General features: G+C 42.5%; 1 protein-coding gene and 1 long non-coding RNA gene across 2 annotated transcripts; one reads left to right on the forward strand and one right to left on the reverse strand.

Moving 5' to 3' along the window:
- Positions 1-311: 311 nt before the first annotated feature.
- LOC143473969 (uncharacterized) lies at positions 312-3,071 on the forward strand. Its single transcript, XR_013120662.1, has 3 exons — positions 312-1,030; positions 1,852-1,970; positions 2,370-3,071. It is a non-coding gene; the product is annotated as an uncharacterized LOC143473969 (long non-coding RNA).
- Positions 3,072-3,078: 7 nt separating this feature from the next.
- Positions 3,079-8,057, reverse strand: LOC143473968 (CCN family member 3-like). The gene is made up of 5 exons (XM_076971206.1): positions 7,922-8,057; positions 7,609-7,840; positions 6,387-6,641; positions 5,579-5,793; positions 3,079-4,800 (listed from the first exon to the last, which is right to left on the reverse strand). The coding sequence occupies exons 1-5, from the start codon at positions 7,967-7,969 to the stop codon at positions 4,522-4,524; spliced, it is 1,029 nt and encodes a 342-aa protein (XP_076827321.1). The 5' UTR covers positions 7,970-8,057; the 3' UTR covers positions 3,079-4,521.
- Positions 8,058-12,330: the final 4,273 nt, after the last annotated feature.

Genomic DNA, 12,330 nt, shown 5'->3' on the forward strand with positions numbered 1-12,330 from the left:
AACGTGTAAATATCTCATATCCAAATACAGCATTCACTACCTTTGGTCACATTTACAGATAGACCCCAAGGACTAAAAATGATTGTGGGTGTTGTCCTCGAGCACCAGCACTGCATACTGATGGTAAGTTACATTTGGATTTAAAGCATGGTAAGTGCTCATTGAGTCTATTCAGTAAAGCTGACAATAGTTATGTACTTAAGTTCTGCAAGTCAAATTAAAAGGAAACGGATAAAAAGCTTTAGCAGCAGCAGTCATTGCCCTTATAAAGACTGCAGGGTTGCCAACTTCAAAATCACTTGGAGACACAATTATTATAAAATTAATAGGTGCTTGGAAGTAACAACGTAAATACAAAGTAAAATTAATACTACAGAGTAGTATTGTCATATACACTGTACACTATAAATAATCCCAAATGCATTTTTGATAAGAGTTTGTGTTATAATTACACTAAAGGGCGGTGATGTGAAAGAAAGGCTGTAAGGTGTCGTGCTGGACTCACAGCACTCTCCCTCATGCACGTCTGCAGGGTGGCACTTCACGCGGTGTTCATATTAGTTCAGCTGTAAACACCTAAACACTCAAGAGGCAGTCAGGGAGGTGCCATGACTCTCCTCCAGGAATCTGGCGTGTTTTCTGTGGTTGCTCACTGTAAATTGCATTAAATTTATGTCTGTTACGCGACAATATACGAACGCGTGAAATTATAAACCAGGGAAACCCAATCGCCAAATCACAAAAATAAACAGAACTGAAACCTGCGCCAAAAGGAATTCGGGAAAAGCACAAAATGCAGAAGACTGCGTGAAAGGAGAGCACGAAGGAACAGAAGCTAAAACATCGCGGATAATGCAACGCGAAGGAAAAAACGAGCGAAGGAACAATACGAAGGCGAAGTAGCTGGCTCTCAAACCACAACGAAAAACCCCAAAATAACAAAACTAGACAGAGAAATAACAGAACTGGAAAACTTGAGAATGGCGCAGGAGTGAGTGTACTCGAAAACGAGAGGAGAGAATCATGAAAGGTAAGTACGAAACGTAGACATACTGTAGCAACAAGAGACTGACTGAATGCGCCCAGGATGGGCAACAAACAACCCAGCAGTGAGACTCCAGCCGTGCTGCTGAAATGGGGAGACGGACAGCTGAAGGTCATCATTGATGATTGCGCGTTTATGAGCGAGTACTGGCTCGTCAGCCCCCTCTTGTGGCGACAGGATGGGTGACTCTAGAGCCTGCCCTGACAATGTCCTCTGAAATGTATGTTCTTCATTATATTAAAATAATATACGTTTTATGCTAGTTAATTAGTACCACATACTTTATGTACATATGTAGAAATTAAGAATGTATTAATACTTTCTCCTAAAACAATCTGACCAACCTGTGCCATTACTGTGGTACACATCTAAATACATTGATCTGCAATTACTATCGTTGAGATATCACTACAAATATGAGATATTAGGCTATTAATGTCAATCTATCATTAATCTTAATGTCATAATATAGCACTTTATCAAGAATCCTTTAAATTCTACAAACTGTGAATTATATTCATTTATAATTATACTGAGTTATACTCTGAATTAGACCCATTTGCTCCAATTTTTGTCAGAGATCTTGGAACAGGCTGTCTTTTCTCAGTTTTATTAGAATCTTGAGAGGAACAAATTTCTTTTTCAACCATCTGTGGTACATACCAGGGCATTCAACAGATGTTGGTGTCTTGTCAATAACAAAACCTGCCCACAAAGCCAGATTGGTCTACTGTTTTTGATACTGTGATCTACTCCATGCGAATTTAATAATTTCTTGTGATTCTTGGTTCTCGTCCTATCTTCAGGGTTTATCTGGCCATGTAGCCTGGGATGGCTCACCTTCAACCTCACACAACCTCACCTTCAAGTGTCATTGCTGGAGCTCCTCATGAGTTTGATATTTTCTCTTTAAACATCAGCATCAGTAAGCTCTAGTCATCTTCAGACTTGACTACTGTAACACTCAGCCTTTCACTGCTTTGCATCCTGGCTTTCACCTCTGGGCCCTTGACATGTCCCTGTTTAAGCATGCTCGTATGTCTAGGTCATGTGACCTCAGTTTCCACACCACTTAGTGATGGAACAAACCTCTCCATAAACTCTACTCAGCTCAAGTCCTATAAAATCACCTTTTAGGCAGGTTAATATGCTAACTCTTTACTGCACTTATTTGCATGTCATTCTCATCTTTGAACTTTAGAAAGGCTCTATTTATCAGTAGAGCACTGCATCAAATCTTTGGACTAAAAATGTAAAGCATGATAGTAATTTCTAAGTTCTAGATGGGCACCTTTCAGTCAGACCTGCTTTTCTTTTGTTCCAGATATGCTGTGACAACTGAGAGATGGTACCACCATGAGACCAAGTCTCCAGTTGATAAAGATCATATGTGTCCAGCTTGCAAATGAAATGTATTAGTTTGCTGATTTTTATTCTGAGATTTATTGATTACTAGCGGGCTGTGGTGCACACGTGCACAAAGCGGTGGGCAGCCCTAGTCTGGCACCCGGGGAGCAGTTTGGGGTTAGGTGCCCCAAACTGTAAATTGTAGTTTTTTTAAGACTTTCATGGGTCTGAATTCACACACAGTCAGGTGTAAAAACTAGCACACCCAAAGAGGCTTATCTTAAGCATGATCTGTCCATTGCAGTCATGCTAACTGGCACTTTTGAGTATGGTATTAAGGTATGTAATTTATCTAATAAATATTTCTCTGCATTATAAAAGTTCATGTTGCAGAATGTTGAGAAATATGTCATTCCACTGCTCCAACAGAGATACACTGCGATACAGTTTGAAACATCTGAAAAGGGAGAACCAATCATAAGGCCTGTTTACATTTTACATTTACAGCTGAATCAAAATACCCTATTTGCCATGTAACCTCCATATTTTGGTGAATGAATGAATGAATGAATTAAATGCTCTATACCAGGGGTTGGCAACCTATGGCGTGCCACTTTCTCGAAGGTTGCCAATCCCTGCTCTATACTGACATACAAAGGCTCAGTGTCCTGATCACGGTGACCTATACTAATTTTAACCTGTCCAGCAAATTTTATTGTACCATTTTTTGCATGAATTTTGGAAAAGTAAGTTACAGGTAACACATGTATGGTCCTTTAAAAAATAAAGAAATCAGGTTTAAACATTGTATCATAAGCAATGTGCAGTGATCTCAGCAGCCAGCCTACATAACCATTTGTAATTATTGTTAACTATGATAGCCTCACAGCTCACGGTCAGACCAAAGGAGCCAAAACCTGAATCCCAAAAATATATTGGCTGTTGGCATTCTACTTTTGACATTACTGATTCTTCAGACTTATTATAACTACAAGGACTGATGAGGGCAGCTGTCTATCAACAGTGTGTGAAGATAGGAGTTATTCAACAACTCCCACTGTACTCCAGAGCATACTGGAGTAGCACTGATCCTTTCCGCAAAAATATACACAAATCGCACACATTTCACAAGTATAGAAAAATACATGTTTAGTACTAAGTTTAGTACTAAATGTTTAGTACTAAAACAATACAAGTCATCACGTCACTGTCACTGAAAGTTATTTGACATGACACATTTGTCATTCACACAGATTTGTCAAGTTAGTATGTGCTCAAACAAAACTTCTCATCACATATGTAACCTACAGACATTTCATGGGATTTATGCAACAGGATTATTAACGGTATGTTTAGTGAACCTGAGGCGGGGCCCTGTTACAACACACAGCACTTTTGTTCATTCACAAGAAAAGACAAAGGTGCACACACGTTACATTTCACGGCACCGTGTGAGTGACCCAAATGCTCTGCTAGGCTGCATGTTCCCAGTCATGAAGCTCCACCCACTCTGTTAGACCCCAGGGCCTGGGAGAGGTCGTCCTTATGCAAACCCTGCGCCAGAGGAATTTACACAAGATGGCTGGAAGCAGGTCTCAACCTGGCACAGTGACGCATGGAACAACACTCCCAAGGACAGAGTGCTTGCCTACAATGAACTTTCCCCTCTCTTATTCAAATGGATTTGTTCATAGTAATGGGGTTAGAGGATGGGGTGGTGTAGGTAACGGCAGTGGTTAAGATGAAATGTGTAGAAGACGCAGAACATCTCTAGGTTTGCTGATGGCCAAATGTTTACCTGAGCTTTGCACGTATGAGATTTTTCTTTTCGAGATGATTCACAGAACTTAGTTTTCTGCTTGTGAGGGGTTAATCGCTTACTTAAGACAACCGATGAAAACCCACATTACTGAACAACTATACTGCCCTTTGAACAGTCAAAGGAAGTCAGTCCAAGGGAGCCGTATATGTGCAGAGCTTCATATAAAGACCCTCAGCACACTTATAGGCAGCTAAACTTTGGCTCTGTCTACAGCTCCCTACCACACACACATGCACACACACTCTAAAGATTAAGTGCCTTCATCTAAACAGCGCATCTTCTGTGTAGCATGCTCAAAAGCGAGCCCTCAAGGCCGGAGTGACGTGTCGGCGGCGTGAACGTCCTGGTCCTGAGGGCAGTGGTGGTGGCAGGCACACGTGATGACGAACATCATGGGCCTCCTGACCGACCTGTCGCCCGGGCAGAGGAACTCCACGTGGGCGGTGCGGGTGAGGTGCGGCGTACAGCAGCGGCCGTCGGAGCACTGGCTGCAGAAACGTGGCCGGAACGCCCGGACGCTCGTGCAGTTCCGGAACGTGAAGCGCATGGGCTCGGGACTCCTGGCAGCCTGCAGACACGTGGCTCCCTGCCGTAGTAAAAACCATAGTTATCAGACACCACCGTAGTTATCAGACACCACCATAGTTATCAGACACCATCGTAGTTATCAGACACCATCATAGTTATCAGACACCACTGTAGTTATCAGACACCACCGTAGTTATCAGACACCACCGTAGTTATCAGACACCATCGTAGTTATCAGACACCATCATAGTTATCAGACACCACCATAGTTATCAGACACCACTGTAGTTATCAGACACCACCGTAGTTATCAGACACCACCGTAGTTATCAGACACCATCATAGTTATCAGACACCATCCAACATTCAAGGCAACTGTGCCACTTACATGCAACGTGCACATGCATTTTCAAAGCTCTGACCATTAGCGTGTTTAACCTGCTTTAAATGTCACATTAAACTCAAGGTTCATGTTTCATTGTGGCTCTTACAGCCGAGCTCTTCATCGGTCAGTTTTAAAATCTTTCTCTTTGTTTACCGTGTGCAAATTAAAAAGGACTTTCAGTGGATCCAAATGCATCTTACACCCTGGGATCGCCCTGTACCTTGTTGTGCAATGACAAATAAACTCTATTCTATTCTATTCTATTCTATATGTCACTATGGAACACTATGGAAGTTTTAACACAAGAAAAAAAGAATATGTATATGAAATCAAGTTAAATGTGGCTAATCTGTAATGTTCTCAGGAACGTCGCATGTAGCCATGTGGCAGTTGACCTCAGAACAGTGAGATGCTGAACATGTGCTGGAGTTGAACCAGAGTGCTGGATCACCTGTGTGCCTCCCTGCCCCCTGGGGGCGCCGCAGGGCTGGACCATGCACAGCCTGCTCTGCTTCACCATTTCGCAGCGCGCGTTCCTATTGGTCACCCTGGAGGACAGGCCCATGCCGCAGGCACGTGAGCAGGCACCCCATTCGGTGGTCTGTTCGATGCAGTTTGTGCTGGGATCCCATTGGTCGAAACCCACTGTCTCCTCCTGCCTGTAGGCTGCAATTCAGGAACAATGTGTTAAGAAGGTATACTAACTGGAGCATTTACTGTAAGTACTTTTGATATGTGAATGTCTTGTTTTGGTTTTAAGCAACTGACTTGACAGTGTATGTATGATACATGTTTGTTGACTGTTAATTGCACCATTGGCTCTTGCAATAATGATATTGTGGAAGATTGCAATTTGTAAATTAACCTTCTTACAAATCACAACATTCTTGTATTATGTACCCTCATGTTCCTGAAAAGTGTTCTCTTTTTTACAATTACAAAGACCAAAAATTATTTTGAAGACAAGTATTCAAGGCAGTCTAAAGCCATGTCACATTAAAGGTTCACAAATGTTTATGTATATTGCAATTGCAAATTGTAGTCCCAATGGAGCAATATGTAGCACTATAATCGCGATCTCAATGTAATCATAATTCTAATCACAATACTATATCATGCAGCCGTGAGTGTGTGTGTGTGTGTGTGTGTGTGTGTGTGTGTGTGTGTGTGTGTGTGTGAGTGTGTGTGTGTGTGTGTGTGTGTGTGTGTGTGTGTGTGTGTGTGTGTGTGTGTGTGTGTGTGTGTGTGTGTGTACCCACCAGCCATTGCAAAGCCCCCCAGGTTGCTGGCCTCCGTCTGTGAGTCACACACCCATTTTTCACAACACTCCCCGGGCACGTGGACCTTGCGTGGGAAAGGACAGTCGGGTCCCGGGAGCATCACGTCCAGGTTGCAACGGGGCACGCAGCCGACCTGCCCGTCCCTGCACGTGCACCGGTGGCTGCAGCTCGGGAAGAAGCTCTCCCCGTTCCGGTAGACGGAGCCGCCCAGTGTGCAGGTGTCTCTCTCGTGAACTGCTCGGAAGAGCAAACGTACAGCTCGGTTAACACGGAGCGCGACCAAGCCGATGGTCTGTAGCTGGGCTGTCCAGTTTCTCAGAGCCTTGGTCAGTGTTCATATCTCAATATTACACTGGCCTGCAAAAATATGTCATAATTACCATCAGCAGCTGTTTCAACACAGAATTCCGTACACTGAAAAAAACATACCGAGACATGCAGAGTAGGAAAGTAATCACTAGCTACTACTACACGCAGCTGACATGTAAATAACACACAATTGTTGATCAATACAGTTTCATTGCAGTCTCCTGCAATGTACATATCTACATACCCATATCCACAGTTAATTTATTTTTGCATATTTATAATACACTGAAAAAAATAAAGCATTGGCTCAATGTAATAAAATTGAATTAATCAATCACACGAATTTTTTTTCATTGACTCAATCTAAAAAACTAAATTCATTTAGTCATGAATTGAGTTTTTTGGATTGAGTCAATGAAAAAAAATTTGTGTGATTGATTAATTCAATTTTATTACATTGAGCCAATGCTTTATTTTTTTCAGTGCATAGTGAATCTATTTTTGCACATTTATAATAGTAATCTATTCTAACAATCTCTTGCACTATGTATATGTATACTATGTATACTTATTGCACACTTGCCCTGTCTTTTTTGCACTATTGCTACTATTTGCACTTCTGGTAGATGCTAACTGCATTTCGTTGCCATGTATCTGTACTGAGCAATGACAATAAAGTTGAATCTATCTATCTACTAGTTAACTAGATACTCTTCTAATAGAACAGCAACCAACGTTGGCGTTCATCACCTTAGTTATTATGACTTTCAGTCTTATTACTTCACAACTCCGTCAGGATGAGAGAGCGCGCGCGCGCTCGTGCGCGCACAGGAACGTTATCATTCACCATCAGGACCACAGCCCGGCCAAAACGTTTAAGAGGCACACTCACCCGCACACACTCCCGTTTTCTTCCGCGCACCTCCACCGTAAACGCAACTGAGAGACTTTCTTAAATCGCAGGGGTGCATCTCGGAGCAGGGCTCTCCTTTCCGTCTGGCGCAGACGATGCAGCACGCGCAGTCATCGAGGATCAGCTGTACCCCCGGGGCGCACGCGGGCGGCTTCTTGGGGCAGCGGCAGGTACTTGGGCATTGAGCCCCCACCAGCGAGCAAAACGTGACCTGGGAGGACAAACCAAGGGTTTACCAAACATCCAACCTCTATACAAAAGTAACCTGAGTGTCATTATGCAGGATATTTACTTGCGCGCAAATGTACAAAGGAATATAGAAGCGGTTGAACAACTTCATATTCACGTGATGTCTGTATTCGCACTAGTTATTCTGCTGGTATATGGATGCTGCTCTTGCGAAGATGTGGCCAATTCTGCTCCGCGAGGGAATTTATAGAGGTGAGCGCTCGCGACGACGGTGCCGGAGGAGCTCGCGGGGAGAACGGGACCTTTGATGATCCTGAGTGACCCATTGGGTGTCCTGCGTGCCAAATCACGTTTTACTGCCGTGCACACAGAGCCTTGAGGAATTCAGAGAATCCCGCAGGCTGATGGCGCGCAGGGCAGAACAATATACCGCTATATACGGTATACCGTGCGTGCGTGCGCGATGTTAATATAACGCAGGTGTTGTTTTTGCTTACTATTCTTATTGAAACGGAATGATATTGTGACATTCGGGATTTTGCACCACATGTGTCTCTTTTGCTGTTTTTTATTGGCGGACTCGTGTACTGGAAAGCTAGTCGAACTGAAGTTCAAGACGAGCGCAATAATTAGAAATACAGTTCAACAAGTTTGATAAAGGTGCAGGAAATCATCTTACAGACCAGGCGTGACCTATTTTGATTTTTTTCGTCTGATCGGAAAATATTAGCGTTTTTATTTTACTCCTGACGGTATATCATAAACATCGATTACGTAAATATTAGGATAATCACTTTATAATGGCCTTAAATTTATAAATTTATTTATAATGGCCTTCTCAGTGCAAATACATCTGAAGTTCTCGTGGTCGATCGTTGCTCTCACGTATTAATCTCGTAATCACCTGTGGGTTTGAGAGAGAAGTTACAGCGCCATCTAGTGTGAGTCCAGTGGCTGACAGAGTGGATCCGTAGATCGCTGCAACTGCTTAGTGTAATATCCTCCAAGTATCTGTAATATCATCCAAGTTGGTCGGCACTCCTCTAAGCATGTATAATGGACATTTTTTAAAAGTAATTTATTTTTCCATTTTGAAAATATTCACAATGCAAAGTTTGCCATCTGATGTCCCATTATGGACTTCTATAAATGAGGTTTGTGAAATATTTTTGCAATGTGAAAATGTTATCCTGTTCATGTCATCCTGTTCATACAATATAACATGTAAATGTTATATTAGCTGTATTCTGGTGGTTTACATTCAGGGGCTTGAATTAAGTTGATTATCTATATATTAACAACAATATTAATCGTCAGCATCAGAATGGCAATAGAAACAATGAACTTATAGAGAAGAACGTGTTTTTAAACAAAACAGTTGTCTCCTCTCTATGAATATCAAATAGTCCGATTCGGTTCCATCTGATGGCATCTTTAAACAAGCCAATCACTGATGCTGCAGTGTTCCTGGAGAGCTTGACTCCCCCCCTGCAGTGGTTCTGTCCTGGTTTACACCCCCTACTCTCACTGCAGTGGTTTGGTCCTGGTTTCTGTAACTTCTCCAGTGCTGAGTTTATGCATCAGGTAATTGGTTACACCTCATTCTGATTATGGTATGCAGGGGGAAATCCTGTTTGCTTCCAGTCTGAGCATCTGTTAGTGAAACTGAACATTCCAAACTGAACATTAATTTGGTGTGCACATGTGTATGATCTGGACGTGTTGTCTGCAGGCTCATGAAGGGCTTCAGATAGCCTCGGTGCTTTAAATGACCTGCGTGTTGATGAACTCTGGTGATTCACAGCTAGTCACACAGTCCTGCGCTGGAAGCTAAAGAATGTGCAGTGTTGCGTTTGCGTGTTTGCTGAGCAGGGGCCCAATGTGTTTGAATCTTAAATGGAAAGAAAATGACTCACACACACACACACACACACACACACATACACATATGCACACAACCTGTATTACACATACCTCAGCACCATATTCTTATGTAATTAATAGGGTCATAACAATATCTTGGTGCTCTTCTAATATGGTGACTCTTAGCCAGGGCCAGTAACCATCATGACCTTTCACCCAGTTTTACCTACTCCTGTAGACACTGTTCTATTGAATGTCTGAAAGTCAAAAATTTGCTTTGACCATAATAAAAAGTATTTGCATTATGCAAAAGCCAGGAATCCCCCATGAGTGACACAAATGAGATTCATGTGTTGATGTTAAATAACGTATTCTTATTCTTATTCACTTTTGACAAATGTAGAAACACAACAACCCCCCCCCCCCCCCCCCCCCAAACTCCCATCTCAAATCAATAGTTCAGGATTCCCTGAAGGTCAAACACCCCCACTGTACTACAGCAAGCTAGACCACTGGACACAGAAGCCAATGGTAAGTTTGGGAAAGTAAAGTCTTGTGGTTGGGGGAGGGGCTTGCTCTTGTCTACTGTCTAAGGCCCCAGATCTCCAAATCCACACCTGGCTATAGTTGAAAGGATCTGTTTGGCAAAAACGTGGCCCCTTCATGAAACCGACTCAAGTAGAAAAGACATTGTCAAGCTTTCTGCTTTCTTTTGGCAGTGAGGCTGATTCCTGTCAGCCAGGCACCGTGAAGTCTTAATGCCGAACTGATCACTCTCCTGCACTAAAACAGGTGAGTTGCTGAGAAACCTCAACACAGATGCTGAGGTTTGTGTGGTTTCTGACACTGTCATATAGGCCTAAAGAAGTTTGTCACATATGTCACAGTTTCAGCACAGGATTCATTTTTGTTGTCCTGCACTCTCATGGACCATCTTAACCTTTGACCTCAACTTCTCCTACCTCTGACCTTCCTGTCATAAACTTGGATTCAGTTCTGTCTTCCGGTGTCACAGTTCTCCTACCACAGACCTGTTAAGTGACAGTCTCGTTTGTTGCTACCCTGAAGCATCTCTCTCGGCACACAGACAGAACGGGCCAGGAAACGTAAAGGTCTGCATGCAGCCAAGCGTACACAATATAACTGCAAAGGAAGTCTACCTACGCACATTTATGCAGCCTGTGAAATTTTTCTGGTGCGGGACGTTCACCTCTCCAATCAGAGTGAGAGGTCTGGTATACTGAGAGGCATCTCAATCTGTCTGGCCTTGGCTTCCGTTCACACAGAAAATGTGCCATGCTTAATCAAACTGTCAATTCCCCTGGAATGCACCATTACTTCACTATGAGCCTTTATGCACTTGAAAAATCATCTGTCTGGCACAGGAGAATGAGTCAATAATCCTGCTTTCACATTTGAGTAAGCAGCCTTGCTTGACAGGGACTTTACACAGACAGGCAGCAACGATACGGTGGTAGTTGTAGATAGTGGCTGTTTTTTCCGATAAATTCTATTTTTACATCATAATTGAAACCATGGCAATAAGATTCATGGAGACAGCAGTTCAGCTAATCTAATTATACAAAATTATTGAAAATAATAAAATTAGCACAGAATGTTACAGTGACCCACGATAACACATTATTTTCAATCAGACATTCATAAACGACTGAAGATTAGTCATCACAGCATATCACAACAAAGGTGTTTGTTTAACAGCACCTATTTCAGGATCTTCAAGTGCTTCTACACGTGTAGGTCTGAGCTTAATGGACTTCTTGGTATCTGAACATGACAAAATAGAAACCAATTCATTGCCCATTAAAGATTACACACTGGCTAGCCTCCAATATCCCACTAGGACCATGGAAAAACTACATGTCCAAATTAAGAAGATGCAAACAGCAGCTAGCGGTCCGTCTTTATTCGGTCAGCCTTTATACAGTCAGTCTTTATACGAACAGTCTTTATACTCAGTGGTGCAGGTCTTTTGTCTGTTGTATGTCCTCCTGCTTGTCCTCTGTTGTATGTCCTGCCTGCATGTCCTTTTACAGGTGGATTACTGATGTTACATTCTAAGAGATCTGAGCCCTGTCTCTGTCCTATAGGCTAAGCCACAGTAACACAGAGTGCCTGTCACCACATGTGGAGTGAACAACAGTCTGGTCCATATTTTGTGCTAATATGATTTCCAGTCTGAATCATATCATACCTGTTTCCTACCTGTCCTGGAAATGATTCTGAGTCATTTTTTAAACAGTCCTCAGAATATAAACAATAACTTCTCTTAAGCAGATTTTCTTCCATTTAATTGATAAAACTCATAATAAACTTAAAAACATTGACCTTTTTTTCTCTACATGCAGGTGAAATCAGTTCAGAGTACATGTTGGGTTAATTGCTTTCGCAGGCATTAAACGCGTTGTGATTTTGATCGGTTTCATCTGAACCCGTTCCCAGGAGCTCTGCTCTGCTTCAGTGGGAGAGCGTCCTGAGGCCAGACTTCTTCAGACGGTCGACCTCCCGCTAACAGCAGTAACCTGGATCCTTCTCGGGGTCTTTGTGGCTGTGCCAAAAGTTTTAGAATATTATGGGCTGCATTAGTTAGCTCCTGTGACATTGTGTACTTGGTTTCTACTATTGTCAAGT

Source organism: Brachyhypopomus gauderio, chromosome 13 (genome assembly GCF_052324685.1).
Source record: "Brachyhypopomus gauderio isolate BG-103 chromosome 13, BGAUD_0.2, whole genome shotgun sequence".
In the NCBI taxonomy this organism is placed as follows: Eukaryota; Metazoa; Chordata; class Actinopteri; order Gymnotiformes; family Hypopomidae; genus Brachyhypopomus; species Brachyhypopomus gauderio.

Coding starts and splice junctions, on each gene's coding strand:
- LOC143473968 (XM_076971206.1), bottom strand. CDS start 7,969: ATGAAGTTGTTCAACCGCTTCTATATTCCTTTGTACATTTGCGCGCAA. Junction 7,841..7,921: donor CTTTGTACATTTGCGCGCAA/GTAAATATCCTG, acceptor TTGTCCTCCCAG/GTCACGTTTTGCTCGCTGGT. Junction 5,794..6,386: donor GGGGGGCTTTGCAATGGCTG/GTGGGTACACAC, acceptor CCTGAATTGCAG/CCTACAGGCAGGAGGAGACA.